Consider the following 25,292-nt stretch of genomic DNA (forward strand, 5'->3'; position numbering starts at 1 on the left):
TATGTATAGTAGTAGTCTCGTATAGAGGGAGAAACCCCATTTCTTTATTAATTCAATTAATTGTTCTGTCGGTTATATAGAGGCTTTATGATACAGGTATTAAGGCTTTTGTATGTGTTGTTAAAGAGATAAAAGTAGTCCTGTACTAGTATCACAAGGCTTCATTGTGAATGAAACAAAATTTCAGTGAAAGGATTTTGTGGGTGTATGTATGGTAAGTTCATAATGAAGAAGACATACCATTTTTGTTTATTTTTGACAAGCTGTTAGAAAATTGTTGGTGAATCTTCAGTCTAACATGAGAGTTCTGGATGCTTTTAGAAAGTTAACTAGATTGTAAGCACTATTGTGGCAAAAAGTAGTGAGACTTTCTTCTGTGCATGTAAAGCTATTAGAAATGGAGTCATGATACATCTATATGGATGAATCTGTTTCATTAGATATCCAGCTTCTCAAGATAGTAACAATTTACTGTTAAAGTGTTCCAATATGAATGTCATTTAATGTACTGTATTATGTTTTAAAAAATGCAGCCGGGTACTCCATGGGAAGAGGCCAAGCGTGACCTTGATGTAGAAAGTGACACAGAGAGTTTCAGTGGTGATAGAGGAGAGAGAAGCCACCATGATGAATTGCTTTGGACAGACTGGCGGGAGGATGATACACTTCCAACTACCTGTCTTTTTTGCCATTTCACAACAACTAAGGTTAGGGTTGTTTGTTCTTGTGTAGGACATGTTAAGCTGTTGCCAGATATCAGTATTTATATACAGTAGTTTGAATGAGTCAACAAGGTTTATCTTTTCCGTTTAGGCTGTCTTGGTGTATATTTAAATTCTTTAATACTAGTTTATATATTTTTAAGTTTACTAGCCTTTCAGGTGTACAGTGGTCCCTCGGTTAACGAACGGTTCTGTTAACGAAATTTCGGTTAACGAATTACCTTCCATAAGAATCTTCAATTTGGTTAACGAACAAAAATTCAATTAATGAAATCCTTACGAAAATCACGTTTTTTTGTGAGCATAAGTTGATCAGCTGATGGGCTACTCTGCCAATTCAGAAATCTGTTCTATGTTTACATTCGTTTCCAGTGGTGTAAATATCAATAAAGTTGTGCTCTTTAATATTTTTTGCTTGTTTTATACAGGTTGTACCTCTTTAGTCCGGCAACCTCAGGACCTGACCGGTGCCGGACCATGGAAATTCACCCTTTTCCTGGATAGATAGTGACTTGTGCATACACTTGGAAGCACTAGCACCACTTTCACTGCTTCGTGGTCTCTTTGAAGACATATTGAAGGGTTAAATGTTGTACAGTTGGTTCTCAAATTTCGTGAGTTTTTAATTCAACGTGTTTTATTTGGACACAAAAAAGCACTGCACAATTTAAAATTTTGACGGCGAAAACTCGAATTTCGACGGGTTTGAGCGGCCCTCCAACGTTCAGACATGCACAATTGTGTAAACAGCGTCATTTCTCGATGTACAAAACATTCATTATTGTTTATTACTGAATGTCTTTTTGATTGAATTAATGTTTATGTGTGCAAAATGCACAATACAATTCATTGATAATACGTAGAATATTAAAACACACGAGGAGACGAGACAGCATTGTTTTCGTCGTTTACAAAACCAGTGACTGACTGGTTCTACATATAAAACTGAAGAAAATAAGACCCTGGTTGTAGCTGTACTAAACTTAATATGGTTGTTTTAAGTAATGTTATTTAATGTCAATAAATGGAACATTGGAAGTAGCTAACCATAAATGGTAAAAAAAAAAGTGAGATCACGTATGTAAGTGAGCACATGTGTAAACATATCGTCATTACTCTACATAAGAATATAAAAGCAACACTTATTTACTGTTCATATATATTTTAATTAATGTTTCTGAATTTAAAAAAAAAATTCTACCCACCAGTGGTGGTAAAGTTGAAAACATAAAGACAGCCAATGTTGTTGTGTGTGTTTTTACTCGGATGACGAAGTTGCCAAGCCATCAGGTTCAACTCTAGCTAAAGCTGTAGAACATAAGAACTTTTCTATGTTGTTTTTAGCTTTTATTTAACTTTATTGTGTTATTTTCGTTGGCTTATTAGTATGTTGCTTTATTACAGGTAGTAATTCGCCAAAAAAGTAGGGTAAATAAGGCCAAATTTAGACAAAAATCGAAAGTACAGTACCAGACTCAAATTAATTTTCTCCATGGGCAAACTAAAATCGTTCCTGACCACGGGAGTTTCCGGACCACAGAATGCCGGACTAGAGAGGTACAACCTGTATTAAAATTATTAGTCGTTTTAACATTTATTTAACATATTGATAATATATGCAGTACAGGGAACTAGTTTGTTGTGCGCCCATCAGATGCATGAGTCGGTCACAAGGTATCAGTTGGGCTTTGAAAACAGTGGAGAGAGCATCTATTTTGTTGGTGTCTTGAATATTTTTGCATTTTTCATTGAAATTATTGGTCATTCTGAACTTTAGTTAACATATTGATAATATATCATGCAGTGCAGTGTTGATTTAAATAAAATAACCTTGAATTACACCTAGTGAACTTAAAATTTTATTGGTAAAATGGCGGCATCAAGCATGGGTCCCCTGAAAGGTGATTTCTCCTCCATCCCCACTTCCTTCTCTTCTCCTCCACCCCCACTTCTAATTTCCATCATCATCATCAACCAGGAACCTTCTACATACACACCTCAAAGTAAGTGTATTTTACTGCATTTTTTTTTTTTTGTACTTTGTATGTACTTTTCGGTGAGCTGGAACCAATTACCCAATATCCCATTGAAACAATGGATTCGGTTAACGAAATTTTCGGTTAACGAACGATTCTGTGGAACGAATTGTGTGCATTAACCGAGGGACCACTGTATTTGTTAAACATGACAAAATATATATATCACAATATACAGTATATGTATTGCCTTTTATATTGTAAATACTGTATATGTAAATTATAATTCTACTTGGTACTCTTTGTTAACATTGCTTAGCTTGGAACATTTAGTTAGTGAAACGCCTCTTCATTTATTGAGCCATATGATTCATCACCTTGGACCCTTTCGGTTATTGAGCCATATGATTCACCACCTCAATCTATGTACGGTAACTTATTTATCACCGAGGAGTTTATACAGTAATCACGTTTTAAAGTCATTCAATGGAAAGAGAATAATCTGTGTTTTTCTTATTAGCTTGTGGCTTTACTAATGTGACATAAGGTGGCAGGGCTTTGAAAAAGAGATATGTGGAGTTAGAGTAATGCATACTGAGAAAAGAATCAGTTAGTTAAGGTGTTTGATTTTGGTCACTGATGCAGCCCAAAATTTAAACAAATAACCTAACCCCACCAAACATAAACCACATTTAACTGGAGTAGCTCGCTCTTACATAAATAGTAATTATTTTAATAATAGCTCTTATTTATTCAGTAAAATTGTTATACAGGTTTACCATTGGATAAGCATGTTTATAAACTATGCAGTTTTACTGTTGTGCATAATTAAAGACAAAGTAGGTATAAAGTGCAAGTAGGCCGGGTAAGTACAGTTTCATGTATGCCAAGACAGTGCAGGTAAACAACAATGGTAAACAATAAGGCAACTTGACCAAGGATAGCCAACAACGCTGTCAGGTGCTTATTTCCAGGAAGGACCTTTGCTTATGCTAGGTCTCTAATCAGTGGTAGTAAGTCTGCATGAGTATTATTGAAGGTTTTTTGGTAAAATTAAACAAACATTACATTGCACTTGGACTATTTGAGGCTGGGGGGGGTCCCTACCGGTGTACACCATTCTGTGGTTAATATTATAGAAACTCGCTTTCTTCACTTGCTATAGCTTCATCTGTTATGTATTTCTTTGTTTTAGCTTTGAATTGTTTAATATCATAACTGGTTTTGATATGGTCTGGTGATTTGTTCCAGTCTGTTAAAGCAGTAAAGAAGATTTTTTTTTTTTTTGCATATACTGTACCTGTATATGTAAATAACCTTAAGGGGAGCATCCGGCTGAAGCAAGAAATTCGTAAATAATTGATCAATCTATATTTCCTGTCGACATTTAAGGACACCAGGTACATTGTTGCTATACCTCTGAATCGGTTCTGCTTAATCCCTAATACAGTGGTCCCCCGATTAACAAATATTTTCAATTAATAAAATTTAGGTTCACGAATTTGCTCCCATAAGGAATTTCCGAACAATACTTTGATTAACGACAACCTTACGAGAAACACGCTTTGTTGTGTGCATCAGCTGATTGGCTGGTCCGCCAATACAGTTATTGTTTCTATGTTTACATTCGTTTCCAGTGGAGTAAATATCAAGAAAGTTGTGCTCTTGAATAGTTTTGCATTTTTTATATTAAAATTATTGGTCATTCTGAAATTTAGTTTATGTATTGATAATCTATACAGTAAAGTACAGGGAACAGTTTTTGTGCGCCCATCAGCTGATTGAATCACCCAACAACACTTCTCAGTTTAACTTTGTTTACAGTGGAGTGAACATCGATTTTGTTGGTCTCTTGAATATTTTTGCATTTTTACATTAAAATTATTGGTTATTCTGAAATTTAGTTAACATAATGAAAATATACAGTGCAGAAATTGTTATGAAACATGAAGAAGGCATTAGAACCAATGCACTCTGTAAAGAATATGACGTCATCATCCACTGCCTCTACAATCAGCGGTTTCATATGTAAACAAAGCTGCCGGGAATACGACATTCACACCTCAAAGTAAGTTAAAATACAGTATTCTATTTTTTTTATTTGTTATTGTACAGTACAGTACACTACTGTACCTGTATTTAGTTTATATTTAATGTTTTGTTAATTCTTTTACCGGTATACAGAACTTTGTATGTATATACTTTTTCTGTGAGTTGGAACCAATTACCCAATATCCCATTGAAACAATAGATTCAGTTAACAAAATTTTCGGTAAATACCCGACTCTGTGGAACCAATTGTGTTCGTTAATCGAGGGACCACTGTACCTGATTTTTCCCTTTTATATCAATTTTCAAAATCCTGCTTCTCCAAAACTTCTTGCTATATTATGTTGAAATTCACGTGGAGTATAGGTAATTTACTCTTCTTAAAGGTAATACAGGTTGTACCTCTCTAGTCCGGCATTCTATGGTCCGGAAACTCCCGTGGTCCAGAACGATTTTAGTTTGCCCAATTGGTAGATAACCAGCTTTTTTTTTTTACTTATCTGTCTGAATTATTATTATTATTACAGGAGTATTACATTTTCGCACCCTCAGGCTCCAATGTGGGTCAGTGACCTGTGCCCAGGTGGGCTAATCCCTGTAAAAAAAAACCACAACAAAGCCGCGGGAAATTAAGGTTTGTTTACATCCAGCAGTTCGGCTCTCTCTCTCTCTGTTTGTCTATACAGAGTACAACATTTAACCCTTCAATATATATGAACAGTAAATAAGTGTTGCTTTCATATTCTTATGTAGAGTAATGACGATATGTTTTCACATGTGCGCACTTACATACACGATCTCACTTTTTTCTTTAACATTAATGGTTAGCTACTTATATTGTTCCATTTATTAACATTAAATAACATTACTTCAAACAACCATATTAATTTTTACATTAATTTTACTACAGCTACAACCAGGGTCTTATTTTCTTGTTTTATATGTAGAACCAATCAGTCACTGGTTTTGTAATCAACGAAAACAATGCTGTCTCATTTCCTCGTGTGTTTTAATATTCTACTTATTATTAATGAATTGTATTCCTCATTTTGCACACAAAAACATTAATTCAATAAAAGAGACATTCAGTAATAAACAATAATGAATCTTTTGTACATAAGAGAAATGACGCTGTTTACACGATTGTGCACGTCGTCTGTACGTTGGCGGGCCGTTCAAGCCCGTCGAAATTCGAGTTTCCGCCGTCAAAATTTTAAATTATTTAGTGTTTTTTTTTGAGTGTCCAAATAAAAAATGTTGAATTAAAAACTCGCGAAATTTGAGAAGCTACTGTACGACATTTAACCCTTCAATATGTCTTCAAAGAGACCATAAAGCAGTGAAAGTGGTGCAAACGTAAGCGCAAGTCACTATCTGTCCAGGAAAAGGGTGAATTTCCATGGTCCGGCACCGGTCAGGTCCCGAGGTTGCCGGACTAGAGAGGTACAACCTGTATATAGATATTTCTGATTATAGCTTTTGCTTTTCCTCCAAATATTTATAAAGATAATTCGGCAAATAATAAACCAAGCCAAATATAAAGAAAATCTATATGTTCAACCATGCACAATATGTTATTCTACTACTTAGTTTTTGTTTTATTAGAATCGGCCCATAAATGACCAAGCCTTAGGGATTTGAAGGTTAGAAAAACTCATTCTGAGATACGTGCCGATCGGGTGGCGCGAGAGCAACAGACGGTCGAACCTTACTCTGGCTTCTTTCGTAGGTAACTGTGCCTACAAGACTCTGGTCCTGTTGTTAGCTAGCTGAGAAAGTTGCCAGATACTGATTTTTACCAAGTGATTGGTATTACTTTACACCAAAATATACTTTTCTACAGGTTTTGCTACATAAACAGAAGGGTGCTCTAAATGAAAGGGGGGGGGTAGAACAATCATGTTTAGCTACAGTATTATGAATTACACAATCAAAATGCATCAGCAGATAGCCATAGGCAGCAGCTTTCCTCAGGAATTTTTCTGAATATTTTCGTAATTTTCTGATTTTCTGAATATTTTCAGCTGGACACTCCCTTTAAGGAAGGAGTGTTGTTCATCTTTTGAAAGACTGATTAGAACATAAGGTGAATGTCTCAGATTTGGATGGTTTGGGTGGAGTTTGGTTGTTTATATAAAGTTTGGGTAATGTTCTACTTCAAGAAAATCATAGCGACCTAATCTTTTGGAACATGTCTTAATCATGTTTTTCCTGTTCTTTTATTAAAATTTTCCAGTTCACTTTTTGGGAACGATTCTTATGTCTTTTCTCTCAGTTTATCTTTATAAAAGCACTATCAAGATAACAGTACCTAGATTTTTGTAATGTCTTCTTCTCTCAGTCCAGTATTCCATACATTGCCTCACCTTTCTCAGTTACAACCACAGTAATTTTAGTTGAATTTATAATACATTTTCTTGTGCTTAATTCTTCATTTGACTTATCATTGCTTAAAGCTTTTAGTAACTCTTAACTATTCTACTATCATAACACTGATGAGGCCAGTCCATTCTGGGAACTTAAAGCCACTTCTTTAATTAGGTACCTAATGGACTCTTTCATCATATGAGGGTTCACCACAAGTTTGACTTCGAATACATCACCAAAAAATTCAGCTTTTATCAGCAAGTCAAGATTGTCAACTTCATAAGGTTATGTGTAAGTAATGTTTTGATGTGTTGTTGACATTGTTTTTCTTTAAATTTGATTTATTTTTTTATAATAATTCTGAATCACCTTAGCTCTTGCCATACTAGTACAGTAGTTGTCTCGATAGTAACAGAGCTTCTAGAAAGTCAAAATGTATTCATAGTACTACTGCACTTCTTTCAAGATTTTTATTATTTTTGTTACTTAACCCTTAAACCAAAGGTGGGGAAACTTTTGAAGTCTGAAGTCCAGGTTGAAATTATAAGAGTCCTTCGGGGCCACCTATTATAAACCAATCTCATATACAGGAACATTTCACTGTTCGCAACCTTCCTTATTCGCAATTGTTATTTTACACCCATATTCATTATTCACAAAGCATACTCCAAAATACTCACAAATCAAATGAGAAAAATAATATCTGGAGATGGCAAGTTGCCATTATTACATGCAATGAAACTATGAAAGTTGTGGAAAAATCATGACAATACAATTCACTTGGACTCAGATGTGGCTTAGATATAAAGAAAATATGAAACTATAGTACAGGAATAAAATAGGAAAAATGAAGTACTGTACATGGGTGTGTATGTGTGTGGAGGCGGTGGGCAACAACTATGTGACTGCGCTCCCTCCCGATGTGATATCATGGCATGCTCACAGTACAGAGCGGCAGCCACACGATTGGGAGTCAGCTGGTTGACTGCTTGGTTGAAGTAGGTCGTGTTGTCCAGTGGATGGTTTGAGTGTGGAAGGAGCTATTTTTTGTAAATAAAATATATACAGTAAAACCTTGATAACTCGGCACGTATGGTGGTCTGGCCTTGCCGAATTATCCCAAATTCCGACTTATCAAGCCCCCCTTACAAAAATACAACAATAAAACATTATCTACCCATATAAGTATACATGTACATTAATTACTAATTTAAAAAAAGTAACGCTTCGCATCACTGTAGGTGAAGAATGAAACATTGTAGTAGGCAAGATGCATGGTAGATGACACAGAGGTATGGTAGGTGATGCAGGGGAATGGTAGGTGATGGAGGGGAATGGCTACATAGCCCGTAAACAGTTCGGCACTTATGTATACTACTGTACTGTAATTTGGTCACTCATACAAAATAAAGAATAAATTTTTGCAAAAATAATAGTTTTTTTTTTACGTATAATTCAAGTCTGAGTATGTAAATAAACACGTAACTTAATTCCTAATCATATTATAGTCCACCCTAGTAAAACCATTATTTTTATTACAAAGCAAAAGAGTTAACATTAAAATATTCTAATGTGGCTTAGGAAAAAAATAAAAAATATAGTCATGCGCAGGTTAACGTCCAACCAAACAACGTCCGATTGCATATACGTCCGTGGCGTCCCCCAAAAAAAAAACCACTTCCTGCTGGACCACCACTCCACGACCCCCTGACACGATGATCCTTCCCATACTGGTCAAATATTATGCGTTAAAGGAATATCCTTCCTTAGGCTTTAGTAAGCATTTGCCTCCAGGTGTAATGTTAACCTACATCTATTGAGGATAAAATCTTTCACCTACAAATTGACAATAACACATTTGATGTAATCAGACATATCTAGTTGCCTCAACAATTGCAACCCCAGTTGCAATTGGGGTTGCAATTTCAAATTCTGTGTGATTACTAAGGAATAACGAAGTCTCTGATGCACTCTAAGATTAAAAGAGAAAACGGAGGACTCAGGCGTCCTGATGTGAGAGAAAATGTACTCCTATGATGGGGGACACAAGCACTCACACGTGCCACTCATACTGACAGACTTGACACTCACTCACTTGACAAGTTTTACCAACCGTTAGTTGTGTACGTTATCAAGTGAATTTAGTCAATATTGTACAGTACAAGTACACTGCAATACAGTGGTCCCTCGGTTAACATTGGACCTAAGTGCAAACCTGTACTGTACATGTACTAAATGATTACGGTACTAAAATTGTTATGTCTATTGCAAATATAGATTGTTTATACAGGTATTCAAATAAATCACTATCTTACAAGAATCCCAGCAATGCAAGTTATATTCACCCAGGTCGTTTTGGTGGCAAATTATGAGAAGAGCTTAGTCACTCTTAAGTAATGATAAATAAACACACAGGCCTTCAGCGCCAACTGTCAAATCTTATCTCAAATAAATAAACAAACAAACGCCAGACACACTGTCACCTCACCTCCCACTTCCCCCCTGCTCCCCCCCTCTTTACACGCTCACTGGCTACCTCCCTCCTTGTGTTCCCAGGCAAAAGATTGGTGATTTCTTTGTGCTTTAAGGTGTTTATTTTATATAATATCTCAGACTAAAGTTAGGATAATATAATTTGCATTGCTGAAATCCTTGCAAGACAAAGATTAATTTAAATATAAACGTCATATATTTTGTTCAAGAGATAAAAATTGTAGTACATTAGTGTACTATACTATAGTACATTTTATAATATAAAGTTTTTCAACTGTATTTTTGGGTAGATTTACATAAATTTCTTCTTTTATTTTCATCCATTTACAGGCACACACCATACCAAAAGAAACGTGAAAGAAATAAATGACTTTAGTGCAAAGCTGGAGTGCACATGTACTAATTTGATTACGGTACTAAAATTGTTATGTCTAGTGTGAATTATAGGTTTTTTATATTTAAATTAATCAACATCTTAAAAGAATCCCAACAATGTAAATTATATTCACCTAGGTCATTTCACTGTTTTTTTATAAGAGAGAAGCTTAAGTCACTTAAGAATTGATAAATAAACACGCATTAGACCTTGGGCCGGTGCCAAGTCAAATATACCGCCTCACCTTGGTTGCAATTGTTGAGGCAGCTAGATATGTCTGATTACATCAAATGTGTTATTGTCAATTTGTAGGAGAAAGATTTTATCCTCAATAGATGTAGGTTAACATTACACCTGTAGGCAATTGTTTAAAAATAGCCTAAGATAGGAAGCATATTCCTTTAACACATAATATCTGACCAGTATGGGGAGGATCATCGTGTCTCCGTCAGGGGGTCGTGGAGTGGCGATCCAGCAGGCGTCTCGGATTTTTTATTTTATTTTTTTTTGGGGGGGCCACGGACGTATATGCGATCGGACGTTAACCGGCGCATGACTGTATATATAAATATATATATATGTATATATATATATATATTCATACATACAGTAAAAGTCCAAGAGTGCGGATGCCAGAAATCCGGACCACCCGAGAATCCGGACTTTTCGAAAACTCAATTTTTTTTTTTTTTAGCTGGCTTTTGTGTGTATGTGCGCATGCGTGAGTGCCACAGCTGCACAGCGACAACAAGCGACCACGCGGTCGCCACATTAAAACAAGCAATCAAACTGTGACAATGTATGTAATTTTGAGTCCTACTCTTTCCATTTACAGAGCCCATAATAATGGCTCCTAAAGTAGGTAAACTTCGTTGTGTGAAGAGAAAGAAGAACACGTTGAAATTGAGTGACAAATTTTTAAATAATTAAAATAGAACGTGGTGTCAGCAATACTGTTCTAATGGAAACATACAACATTGGAAAGTCTACAATTTATGATATATAAAAGGCATAGAATAAAATTCTAGAATTCACAGCTTTTTCTTTAAAACTGCTCGTTTTGATAAATGAAGCATGCTATATTTGCTAATGAATAAACTATCAAAATGTATCTGTTCATCTCTTCTTTATTCCTCCTTAAATTTGAACTTTAAAAGTACTGCCTGAGAATACGGACGGAAAATCCGAAAATCCGGACCGACCCAATCCCCAAGCAGTCCGTATTTTTGGACTTCTACTGTGTATTATATATATATATATATATATATATATATATATATATATATATATATATATATATATATATATATATATATATATATATATATGTATACTTAATAGAACGACCGTTTTTTTATTTTTGTTTAAAAAAAAAATTTCAAATGACACGCATTTTCTATACCGAAACGTTTCCAGTTAATGTAGTCTCCATGTATAATTAGAAAATTATGGGGGCCCCATGTGCATTCAGCTGACTACATTAAAGGTTAAGTGCTCAGTCACACTGTATCCATTCCTTATTATTTATTACTTTCACTGTACTGTATCCATTCATCATTATTCATTACTTTTACTGTACTGTATTTCATTGTAGATTTTTTATCTATGTCGGACTTACGACCTGGATTTGGGTCCCTAACCCCGTCGTAAGTCGGGGTCTAGGTGTAGATGTAATATATATATATATATATATATATATATATATATATATATATATATATATATATATATATATATATATATATATATATATATATATATATATATATATATATATATATATATATATATATATATATATATATATATATAAAATAAGAAAAATTAAGAGTGTGTGTGTGTGTGGAGGGGGGAGGAGGTGAACGTATGTGAAGGTAGTGAGCTGGTAAAGTTTTCTCAGCTGGTGAATTTTACCGCAATCATGGCTCCTTAGAGAAAAATTAGTGGCAGTGAGAGTGATAAAAAGAAAGAAATGTATATTTTGAGAACTTTTAAAGAAAAAGTCTAAGATATTGGACTTATTAAAGAGTAGCATATATCTAACTCTGAAATTGTGTATTATTCCACATGAACAAGTCATCCGTGCACTCCATCAAATACCAGAGTGTATCCTGAAAGTGAGATATGCAAAGCCCTTTTGAATTTTCTTTTATAAAATTTTTATTTATAATATTTATGTACATTTACATTTATTGATCATTTATGCTGTTTCTGTACTGTACAGGGCACATGGTTTGTGGGAGTTCATGCAATTGTTTACCTTGGGTAGTATTATTTTAATATAGAAAATAGGTTTTACATACACCAGTACTGTATATATACAGTGGCACCCAAATACTGTACTGTATACACGAAATTCACTCTTACACGAGGCCCCCCCGGATCATAACCCTCGCGTACTTTGAGACCCTACTGTACAGAATTTTTTTGTTTTACAGGATTTTATTTATTGGTATTATTTGTATTTATTCCTCGCATAATAAAAATTAATATTATTCCTCATAGGAGTTGGTAACTGGAGGGAACTCAGTTTCATAGTTGGTAACACTGTTTATAGCAGCAGCTGTTGTGGTGGGAGTCACGACCAAGACACATTGGTCTGAATCTGGTGTCTTGCTACAAATTATGTACAGGATTATACCTGGCATTTCTCAAAAGCAAGAGTTGAACTATACAAGATACAGTACTGTATACAGGTATCCGTCGTTTAGTGATCATTTACTTAGAGATATTTCGGTTTAGCGATATGAAATTTGAAGCTCCCCTTGTTGTTTATTGATCTGCAATTTCTGTTTAAGTGATCTTCAATTCACTGGGAAAATTTTGGAGGGAAGTTGGAAAAGTCTTAGGGACCATGATTGCGGTAAAATTCCCCATTTGAGAAAACCTTTACCAGTGCGAATTGCTGGGAAATGTTTACGGAACCATTGCAAAGCAGAGGTCACCAGATTTGGCACTTATTTTTCAACTCATAATTTCGGGTAGATAAACATAATTTTCTTCATATCTTTTTACTGTTATATGCACACACAATCTTTCATAGAGAATGTGAAAAAAATTAAAAAAAGATAATTTTCATAAGATCAAAAACATGAAGGGGATAAACATTTCTTCTTCCGCTGGAGTTAGCACGCAGAGTGGGGAAGTGGGGAGTTGTGTGGGGATCTTGGCTCTGCGCTGTCTCCCATGTTTCGTGTGGAGTGAAATGATTGCAAAATGGCAATGCAATATTTGTTCTTTTATTTTAGTTATTAGTATTATTTTTATTTATTACTCACATTTACTGGTACAGTATACAATATTCATATTTTTTTGTACAAAGAAGAGCTACTCTGGGCGACATGACACAGTTCAAGCACCCAGCTGGCTCACATCAGGAAAGTGAGGGAGGGAGTGATGTACAGTAGTTACACTTGCAGCTCACTGCCTCCACACAAACTTTCCACACCCATGCTCTTCATTTTTCTTATTTTTATAGTTTTATATTATATTTTCTTAATTTCCAAGCCACATTAGAATATTGTGATGATTTTATTTTTATTATTTTTGAACACGTACGGATAAGTAATAAACACGCTGAGCTAGTGAGAGATGCTGGGTGGGTTGGCTCACACGAGAGTGAGACCCATGTTTAAGGGCAGATCAGAGGGTTAGCCGTACACTGTATAAGCCATTTGGCTGCTGGACAATGAAATTTGTCCATCTTTTCACTACACACGGCTCTTATAACCCCCCCCCCCCTCTGCTCAGGGTTAACCCTTAGCATATGAAAAAAGTTTATTCCCTTTTATGTTTTTGACCTTCACTATATGGTATTAGGTCCATATTTTCATCTAAATAGTATTTTATTAATATTTTTAATGTGTTCGGTTGTGAATAACGGTACAGTAATTGTGTAATATTTATCATTATTTATGTAGGTTTATTTGTTGTTCGTGAACTGGATTTTTGGGATGTGATATTGGGGTTTTCTTGTCTTTGGGAGACTGAACCCTAATTTCCTAAGTTCTTTTATTTGCTGTACAAAAATTCACTTAACAAATGGGATTTCAGAAATCTAACTCATTTGTATATTGAGGGATACCTGTACCTCTGTTTGTGACAATCACTTGCATATTAGCTTTCCTATCTCACAGTCTCTGTTTTGCAAATATTCTTTTACAGAGGAAAATAAACTAGACTTGGTCAATTTCAGATGGTTGAACATAGGTGTGTGAGATGTCAAGTAGTGTTTGCCACATCAGAAATTCTGCAGCATCACCTTTCAGGATCAGATCACTGCAAGCTGCCTGATAGGCGTGTATGGGATCTCCCTAGGTAAACTTCTTTAAAATGGTTTGTTTTGAGATAAGACTAGTATTTAAGAGGTGGTTGTTTGGGTTGGGAAATATATTGATTCATGAAAACAAGAGAAATTGATACATTTACTTACATAGTCATTCGGAAAAGCATTTGAAACTAAATTTTTTTTTTTAAAAATAATAATTTCAGACAATATTTATTTACTATTGACTGAAAGTCCTATTTTATTGGCACAATAAAGTTTAACCACATATGATAACATTGTGGGGTTCACACTCAGGATGGATGGAGAAAGGAAACTCACAATGTGCTCTCTATATACATGTTGTATTGGATGTACAATGCAGCTTGGTGCTGGGAAGGCAGCATGGTTACAAGCGTGATGCAGAGAGAGCTGGTTGGTGAGGACGCTCAGAGAAGGACAGCTTGTGGGTCGCCATGCTCACTGGCGGGAGAGAGGACCGCCAGGCAGGCGGAGGAGGAGCGAGGGCCGCCAGGCAGCGGCGGAGGAGGAGGTGTTGCTGGCTGGTTGGTGTAGGTAGAAAGAGGCAGGTCACCACGAGGTCAGGTCTTAAATAGCGGGGGTAGGCGTGGCTTAGTAATTGACCCCCGCTCCGTGATGTATGGCGGCGCTGGTTGACCTCGACCACGAGGCATACACTGGGGAATTGGTGGGATCGGCTACTCAGCGACAAACAGCATTTGTAGGGGAGAAATCCACTACAATACTCCCCCTTCCCTCCAGGCGGTGTAGGAGACTTGTTGTCTGCAGGGTTGCTTAGCACATGTGAGGCAGAACGGGCGGTGCATGCCTCATGTGAGACAACGGCGATGGCGTGGATGAGCCGGTCGCTGGATACAACTGTCTATATACACACTATCTGTGGGAGAAGAGAGGGAGAAAAAGGGTGTGTGGAGGCGATGAATGTTGTGCTTCGCTCACGGCAGGTACAGACTCGTCAGATGCGCCTGCTGGGGTGTGTGGGCCTGGGTCAGGAGCAGGGGCTGGTCAGCAGAAGCGGATGAGGGCTCGTGACAGCAGCCGAGTCCACGACAGCAGCAGGGTGCAGGACATTAGCAGGGAGTACCTGAGGGAGAAAAGAGGGGTGTGTGGGTCCACACTCAGGAACAGAGGCCGCGTCAGGGGCGGCAGGGGTTACTGCTGGGCCGGGGTCTGAGGCAGGACGGGTGTGCTGGGGTCGGTAGAACGTGGTGCTTGGGGCAGGAAGAGGAGCTGGTGTCTGCTCAGAGTAGCAGAGCTGCTCTAGGGTGTCTAACCTGCGGTGTAGAGACAGTGGTTGTAGAGCCGATGAGAGCTGCTTCTGTGTGGATAAGCCAGTCTTCCATGTTGCTTGAAGACTGGGAGCGTGATCAGTTTCTCCTCCATCCTGTGTGAGTGCGAATCTCCGGGAGTCACCATTTGTTTCTCCTCCATTCTGTGTGAGTGCGAATCTCCGGGAGTCACCATTTGTGGGGTTCAGGATGTTTGGTTCACACTCGTAGACTACTAATTCAATATTTATTAACACAGTGAGTGAATAAGATGTTATTTAAATCCACTCAGACCAAACTGGACCCTCAGGTCTTACTGTACCATTGATAAAACAGATCCGCAAGTACTTATTAATTCATTTAACAACTATTAAGTTTAATCCTTCATTAGACAATTGTTGTATTATTCCTCTGACAAATAAGATTCAGTAATTATTATACACGGTCAGATAACACTGGACCCTCAGGTCTTACTTTAAGTAACAAATTATATCTTCAATTCATGGTTACAACATTTAACAATCATTATATTATTCCATAGGCACTACAGATGATTATTTGACACTTGACAATATCTCAAATCAACTTATAACATCACGTTCTATCAGCATGAACAACATGGTACTTTTCCTTCAGTTCATGTACTCAACTCACATAACATATTTCCTGGTACTCTTAATAGTTATGGGTTCACTACTTAACCAGGGATTTCCATATTTCTGTTAGTAATCCCTCAATCAAGATACAATAATACTTAGGCCCATGTAACTGTGAGGAGTGCCCCGGGGTATAATGGTGTCTCCATAACAAATGAAGATCGCTGTTAGGGGTCGGTTGTAGACCGACACACGCCGAGGGAGCTGGGGCCTGATTTGCAGGAAACGGACTTTCCAATTTAATCCTGTTGAATTAATGGCATCGTCCAACCCGGCTACCGACCCACGGTAGCCGATGAGTATTCAGCTCAACACACTGGCCTGGAGATACGTTGAGGAAGAGTCACGAATGCGTAAATGTCTAATTTCAACTATACAAAACATACGTCTGGTAACGGTCCAGACGACACTTACTTTATATTAATCCTTTCACTGGGTAAATGACAATTTCACTGTTACAACATGAACACTGATATTCACAAAATTGACTAAGTTAATCTGGCGGCGTGGAACACTGGTTAACATACCTGGATACGTTGAGGAAGAGTCACGAATGCGTGATTCTCCCTCGTGTAGCAGTATATACATACGCCCGTAATCATACCAGCAAGGTTGATTTCACCAACGCCAGACCTTCTCTACCATTTTGGATCACTGTACAGTATACTTAGTTATGAACTCCGGTGTTCCTGATCAGGGTAATTTCCTATGTCTATTCATATAATCCAATCAGAGGTTGAGCTTGCCAGGAAAAAGTGGAATATACACGTTGAAAACATTAATTCTGCGAGCTCAGGGCTGCTGCGAACAAGGAGCTATTCACGGGGAGACGTTAGATCTTGGAGATTATACAGGTTGACAGAATAGTTCAGGAGATTAAATACTTTCTTAAATAGACAACTGACTAACTCTAAACTACAATCATCAGATTCTCTGATGTTTGGGCAACAAAATACTGTGACTTCAGTAGCAATTGGAAACTCATGGTCATTCTTAGGGACGATACCTTGGGTATCGTTTGTACTGGCAGACTGAACACTCACTCACTTAACCAATGTTACTAACAATAAGGACAGTTAAAGCATTCAACATCACTCACAAAGAATCTTGCATGCTTTAACTGTAATCAAACATATCTAAGTTGACTCAAAACAAGGGTGTTCTCTCTAACATTCAAATTCATTTTATAGGGAGGTTGGTTTCAGTAAGTTAGAGAAAATGGGATAACGGAGAATTGAGGCGTCTTGAGGCGATGAGAAAAGACTCCTCAGATGTGGGACTCAAACGAAGGCATGTTTTGTGGGCTGTTGAGCGTAATATGAATCGTCTGATTTTGGCGTTAACTGACGTGTATGACCGTGGTCATTAGAAGTCTACCCTCCAGTCAACTCCTTTATTATTAAAAGTTAAATTTAATAACAAAGGACGGAGTCGACTTGTTTCTGATTATTTGTGAGAGGATTTTCCTATTATTATTTATTTGTATGTGAGTTTTTTTATGTGTGAGTTTGTGTGTATACACACACACACACACACACACTTACATATACTGTACAGTACAGGTAAAAGAAATTACTGTGTCTAGAACAAAAGGCTCCCTGTCCTGGCCACAAAAATGCCAGCAACTTTAAAACTACCCTTAGACATTCTTGGGTACATCCAGGGTGCCATCCGCAAATAATTGAGGTCTGTGAATTAAAAATCCGCGAATTGTCAGGGCAGGCTGTATGTGTATAATGTGGTGTATTGTACTGTACTTGCATTAGAAATATTGTATACTCTCGATATATATAGAGTAAGTCATTTTATTAATATTCATTACACTGTGATTACATGTGCATATGGTATACACAGCTAAATGATTTTTTGTTCTTTTTGAAACAGATATCACATCCCAGTATTTGAAAATGATGGTCTGCTATGCCATTTAGATGACAATGAAATGCATGATGCAGAGACTGGAAGCTGCTGCTCACCTCAGGATGATGTTGTAAGATGTAATTTTGATTTAGTATCCAATCTCTTGATTAAGGTGACTGGATGAGGGCCATGTTAAGATCACATTGAAATATATTTTAGAGGGTGAAAAGTGATTCAGTTAAAAGATTATATATTTTTCTCTAAAGCCAATACAGGAGCTGTAATTTTTGTAACTTTTGCTCATATAATATATTGTACAGTTGACCAAAAAACTATCCATACAAAATTATGTTAGGCAATATGACACAACGGATGAAGGATTTTGACAACCCTACCAAGACAACCGGAGTTTCAGTGTTCATTCTGAAATTCGTCGACCTCCCAAGTACAGATACCTGTACTGTAGTTTTTTGATTGACTGTACATCATACTCTGTTTAAAAAGGGGAAAAATTTTATCCTTCGTACATTTACAGACAATTTTTTTTAATCTACTGTAAAACCTGTTTATTGATAGAAAGCTTTGCAATTTGTTTGAAGTTAAGAAAAGTAAGGGTACTTTACTTTTGTGAGTTGGCAGTCATGTAGAGTCTTCTCTCCTGGTTTTCACTGTTTGTAAAAAGTTCCTCCATTCATGAGAATTTTGAATAGGTAAAAATTATTCTTTGATTACCTCGGGGAGTTGCGACCCTGCCTTGCCAGCTGTTCCCATACAATGGGTTGTATTAGGAAGGCCATCCAGCTGTAAAGCTTTACTTCAACATGTCTTATAGCAACTGGGTGACCAGAGCTGTACCCATCCCCTAGTCTCTGCTACATTTTTGGGGCTAGTACCCTAGGTGTGTGGTGGTGAGCAGGGGAGGGATGGTATCCCATTCTTGTTTAACTAGTACAGTAGTTGCCATCAATTAATTGCTGCTAACCCATGCAAATACTGTATGAAAAATGTCCATAAAACCTTGATGATGATTACAATGATGTCATACTTCTACTTTTATGGATTTAATTCACATTCCATCATCATGCATTGAGAATAGACCTGGTCTCAAGTTTTATTTATTTTAATTACCATTAGTGAATTTTAGATTAAAATACAACTTGCTTTTAATTTAAGTGCTTGGTGATATATTAATGAATACAGTACAGTATATCTAAATAATTAATTTTACTAATGATGTTAAATCCTCTTACAGATGGTTGTTCCAGAAGACATTTTACCACATAGCAACTCGATACTAAAAGACTCGAGACTGAGGGAAGAAATAAATGGGATGGACAGTGGAGATGTGTATGGTTCTGTGATGTGTTTATTTTGCTTGTACACAGCATCTGGAGACCATGCTCATGTGCAGGTCTACAGTCACATGCGATCTCTGCATTGCTTTGATTTTACTGAAGTAATGAAGGAGCTCTCATTTTATAACCAAGTGAAACTCATCAACTATATCAGATGGAAGGTATTGATTTTGACCTATTATGCCGTATATCTATACAGCTAATTCTAAGGTCTTAAATTTCATCATCTCCTCCAATATTGAACCCATCCCAATTTTCCACTTCTCTTTGGTACAGGGAAATCTACTGTTTCACATTCCCTTATTTATAAAACCACATTTCTCTTTCTGAAATTTATATTTGTCATTCTTCTGTTATCCATCAAGTATTTTCTTCAGTCACCAGCTTGACACCTGCCTCATCCATTCTTATTTTTCGTTTCCATAATTGTTCCTTCCTTATATCAAATAACAAAGATATACAGCATATCTTATTCCCACACTATTTGAGAACTTTCATAAAGCTAAACAGCCTCGTCTTATTTCCACAACTAACTTTCACATCTTTTCGTGTTGTCTGACCTCAAAACCTTTTGCTAGTACGGTAGTATGAATGACTACCATAATAAGTCCCAGCTAACCTGTATGCTCATATGCACATTTGTTGTTTGTATACTAATTGGTATTTAATACAGTATTCCTTGTACTTGTTGAAAAATAATTTTAGGTACCGTATATGTTTTGTTTTTTAACGTATCGGTATGCTTCAGGTTTTTATGAACTGATTTAATATTATAGGTGGATGTACCCTACACCATCTAGTTGTGAAGACAGTGTGACCAGTATGTAGATACATAGATAGCCTTTACAAGTTTACAAAACTGTACACTGAATATTGACACAGAAAAAGTTTTATATGCAATTCTATTTCCTTTGTGTATATGTATGAAGCAGATATACAAGGCCATTATATAATTTTCATGCTTTTCTTTTAGACAGCAAAAAGTGAGTGCTACTTCTGTGGGCAAGTGTTCAGCAGGACAGATTCAATGGAGGAGCACCGAGTCTTAGCCAATCACATCACTCTTCCAGATTCAGAGTTATATGAAGACAAAAGGTAAGATTAATGTGCATATATAATATTGTGGTTGTGGCCGTGTGTGTATGTGTGTGATTAATAGTAATAAAGTACATTCAATATACTGTATATATTTATTTTTAATTAAATCAGAAACAAAGTACTGGTACAGATAAAAATACTGTATAAGTACAGTAAGAGAATTGGGTATCATTTCGTGGTTTTGATGAATACAGGTACAGTACGGCCAGATAATTGGCGGATTTTTATTTCGCGGTCCTCTATTATTCGCAGATGACACTGGATGTACCCAAGAATGTCTGCGGGTAGTTTTAAAGTTGCCGACATTTTTGCGGCCGGGACAGAGAGCCATTCGTTCTAGAGACGGTAATTTCCTTTACCTATATTGTATATATGTGTTTGTGTGTGTAGAGAGAGACACACACGCAAAACATATACTGTACTGTACAAATATATAATAATGGAAAAATCCTCACACATACACACATATATACAATACAGGTATAAGAAATAATTGTCCAAGGGCACACACATAAAGGGAATATACATTTCTTTGTACACACTTAAAAATGTCCCCCCCCCCCCCTCCGTTAGCAAATGTTATTTGCGGATGTGTCGATTCACGGCCTTTTTAAGAATCTAACCCCCGTGAATTTGAAGGACATTCTGTACTGTATACCTAAAAATCCGATGTCCCATTGACCGCCATTTCTCGTAACCAATGATTATATATTGGGAAAATACCTGCAAGTTTCGTTGATACCCTGGTGATTCAATGATTGGGGGAGGAGCGGTTGTTTGGTGCAGATTCTTGCCACGAAAGGGCTCTGCGCACTGCCTCGGACTCATTCCCGCTTCTCTGCACTTGTTTACACTTGCCATGTGTCTTCTACTTTGTGGGTTTTTTTTCATTATTTCTGACTTGTGTTAGGCAATCATGCCTAATTGCCCCAGTGATGGTTCCAGCAGCTTGATGCGATGTGATGTAATAAGGCATAAAGTTGTCCCTCGGTTAACGAACAGTTCGATGAACAAAATTTCAGTTAACGTATTAGCTCCCTTAAGGATCTTCAATTCGGTTAACGAACAAAACCTCGATTAACGAAATCCTTATGACAAACACGTTTTGTTGTGAGCATCAGTTGATGGGCTAGTCTGCCAATTCAGTACAGTGGTTCCTCGGTTAACGAACACAATTCGTTCCAGAAGGTCGTTCATTAACCGAAATCATTGTTTCAATGGGATTTTGGGTAATTGGTTCCAGCTGACCGAAAATTACATACAAAGTAAAAAAAAATGCAGTAAAGTACACTTACTTTGAAGTGTGTATGTAGAAGGCGTCTGGTTGATGATGATGATGATGATGATGATGGGAATTATAAGTGGGGGTGGAGGAGAAGGGAGAAGAGAAGGAAGTGGGGGTGGAAGAGAAATCACCCCATGCTTCATGCTGTCATTTCACCCATAAAATTTTAAGTTCACTAGGTGTAATTCAAGACTATTTTCTTAAATCAACACTGCACTGCACTATATATTGTCAATATGTTAAACAAATTTCAGAATGACCAATAATTGTACTGTAAAAACATAAAAATAGTTTATGTTCAAGAGACCCACAAGCAAGATGTTACCTCCACTGACCAGAGATACAAACTGATGCTTTGGTGGGTGAGTCAAGTGGCTGATTGGCGCACCGAAAACTAGTTTCCTGTCCTCCAATTATGTTAAATAAGTGTTAAAATGACTAAAAATTTTAAAATAAAACTTGGAAAATTATTGAATAGTACAACCTTCTTGGTATTTATTCAAATGGGAATGAATTTAAGCCCTAGAACTGATTACGGTTTTGGCGGACTAATATTCCAGCTGGTGAGCAAGCGAAAACATGTTGACATGATTTCGTAAGAATTTCGTTAACCGAAATGAAGATTCTTATGGAAGGTAATTCGTTAACCGAGGCATTCATTAACCGAGGGATCATTGTATATACTATTTTCTATAAAAATGACATCGAATTTCTGTATATGTAATGTATTTCATGGGCCAAAGGGAGGCTCGGGAACATAACTCCTGTATTTTATCTAGTTCTTATGGGAAAAATTGATTCCATTAATGTTGTTTCCATTAATGTCGCGGTTTTCAGGAACGGAACCACGACATTAAGCGAGGACATACTGTACCTGGAGAAATTCTGGGGGTGAGAAAACTTGTCTGCACACCCAGAAATCTCTCAAACCCAGAACCACTCCGCACTAATTATTTTGGCTAATGGTGAAATTAATTTACAAAGCAGAAAGGTTGAGCCACTCAGCACAAGCATTTGTGGAGCCCATAAACAGGTGGCAGGCCTGTGGAACCTTGGAAAGGGGTTGCCAGGGACACCATTCACTGTGTTGGGTAGTCAGGTTTCATTATACTTTAGCCAAAGCTGGGAAGATACTTCATTCTCTCACTGTACACTTGCTCCAAAAAGTATTTCAGAATGAACATAAAAACTCCAGTTGACTCGATTGGGTTGTCAAAATCCTTCATCCGTTGTGTCAAGTTGTTTCACACAAAATCATAAAGATATTTTATGGAGTGAGATATCGGTTTAAAATTTATGATGGCACTGTACATTTCTGTATCACATCATCATGTCAACATAAAGAATAAAGGCTTATTTACACAGAATGTTTGGTCACCACAACTTAAGGTGCTAAATAATCACCATAGCTGTAAATGGGGTAGGTTTATTTTTTGTTATAAGAGTTGGAGATTAGCTAGGTAAATAAGGGTGGCTATATCCTAAGATTTTTATTGTGTTTATGTTGTAGATGGTTGCAACCTATTTTGGAGGAGGATGGTCTACTTCAGAGACTTCGTGAAGCTGGAGACTCGGACGATGAAGACCCCGACCATCCTGACTCAAGTCGTGATGAAGTGAGTGTGTCTGTATGTCATCTATATTCCATTACCATATAAGTGGGGTGAAACACAAACACCAAGACTATTTTGGGTAACCTGACTTGTTTGACTCCCATCTTTATTAACTCTCTTATAGACAGTATCCTTGTCATGCCCAAATGGTAAATTCTTAGATCTTCCCACTGCTTTCTTGTGTGGTATTACAGTACTCTGAAATAATCACATGTCTGTAAAGCCTAAATAGATGTACAGTCAGCAAAAAAAATTCTACACCCCCCTGGTCTGATGGCCTCTGCAACGAACACTGGCTGAGGCCATGTTAATTTGGTAAGGTTGGTATTTCTGGTTATGTGATGCATTGTATAACCAGTATTATGTATTTTTTATATCACATAGTTAATACAGAGAAATTACCAGGAATCATTTGCATTAATGATTGTTGTTCAGAATTCTTGGTCTGGTGTGTCATATTGTATAACACCATAAAGTTGCAGAAATTTTATTTGTTGACTGTACATTCATTATAGTAGGTTTCCAAGGATTCTCCACCAAATCTATAGTTCTCATACCCTACCAGTTTGTTAAAGTCTTGTAAAACTGAATACATACATTACTAATTTCTATTGCTCTCATTCTCATCTTATCTATTTTGGAAGCATTTGATTTCACACCCATACAGAATAGAAAGAAATGGTGATGTTGTACCTCATACTGTTTATGCTCCAAGCACATTGTAAATTTTGACAAATTTACCAAAATTTGACAAATTTACCATTTACCAGTGTTCACAGGGTACCTCCAATTTTCCTTGCAGTATTCTATTCTCAACACTGATTATCCACTAGCTTTCATAAACAATCACCCCATATATCTGATTTTATGCTCCCAAGTTGTAATTGTGCTGAAGGAGCTTTGTTCCTTAAATCATAGTGACCTCATGCTAAAAACTAACTTTAATATTTCTTGTAGGTTGTGTTCAGTGAGGAGGTTAACCTGCCACCATCCATTCTTAGTGACGAGGCTGTGCGGAAGGAACTGTTGGAAAACGTGCATCCCCATCTTTCAGTGTTATTTACAGAAGATGACTGAAGGAATAATTTTAAAGACTAAAGGTTAATATATTTTCTGATGTTGGTTCCAGTTTAGTAAAGAAAAAATACATACATTTACAGCAAAGTATTTGTTTTTAAACATAAATCCACATTTCATGAGGTACCTCACAATTTCATAAATTTATGCAGATAAATAAGCTTACTTTCTTTTCTTGCTTGCAAATCTGTTAGACGAAGGAATATTAATGAGGCCACTATTAGACATTACAAGTTTATTTCCACCTTTAATTTCTTACTTGACTTGGGGTTTATTAAAGATTATTAGATGGTAATTGCAGTGGAAGCGCCCCTTAGTGAGAAATCCTGAACCAGCACAAGAGCACTTAACTTTACTAACCAAAATGAATTGTCCGTGACCCGTGGAAGGATAGCGTCTGTGACTGGGATGTATGAGACACACTGTAAAATTTACACTTATATTCCCTACCAACACTACAAATACAATCAAATAATGGTACACCAATATGCGCACTTCTTAACCTGAACTTAAAATACTACTCTGGGGAATAAAAGTTATACATGATGTTGAAATTATTAGAACCTCATTAGAGGATAATAAGTTTAAAGTACAGTATTAAGAAATGTTGCTAGCACACATGAACCAGGCCTTAAGGGCTTTCAACAAAATATCAATCACTGAGAAAATGGTATTAAAAAAATAAGAAATTAATAACTCTACAATAAATAGGCCTCAAGGGCACTCACCAAAATTATATCCAGCACTGAGAAAATGGTATACCGAGTAAAAATCAGAGCGTATTAACTCCA

General features: G+C 36.7%; 1 protein-coding gene across 1 annotated transcript in view; it reads left to right on the forward strand.

The window, feature by feature from the left end:
* LOC121865485 (zinc finger protein 277-like) overlaps positions 1–24,853 on the forward strand; it is a 40,435-nt gene extending 15,582 nt beyond the window's left edge. Inside the window, exons 6-13 of the mRNA XM_042364978.1 lie at positions 534–707; positions 7,289–7,405; positions 14,179–14,300; positions 18,098–18,203; positions 19,326–19,589; positions 20,402–20,523; positions 23,322–23,427; positions 24,382–24,853. Coding sequence (XP_042220912.1) covers positions 534–707; positions 7,289–7,405; positions 14,179–14,300; positions 18,098–18,203; positions 19,326–19,589; positions 20,402–20,523; positions 23,322–23,427; positions 24,382–24,501 — 1,131 coding nt within the window. The 3' untranslated portion in view covers positions 24,502–24,853. The remainder of the gene's footprint in view (positions 1–533; positions 708–7,288; positions 7,406–14,178; positions 14,301–18,097; positions 18,204–19,325; positions 19,590–20,401; positions 20,524–23,321; positions 23,428–24,381) is intronic.
* Positions 24,854–25,292: the final 439 nt, after the last annotated feature.

Source organism: Homarus americanus, unplaced genomic scaffold (assembly GCF_018991925.1).
Source record: "Homarus americanus isolate GMGI-L3 unplaced genomic scaffold, GMGI_Hamer_2.0 scaffold25483, whole genome shotgun sequence".
Classification (NCBI taxonomy): domain Eukaryota; kingdom Metazoa; phylum Arthropoda; class Malacostraca; order Decapoda; family Nephropidae; genus Homarus; species Homarus americanus.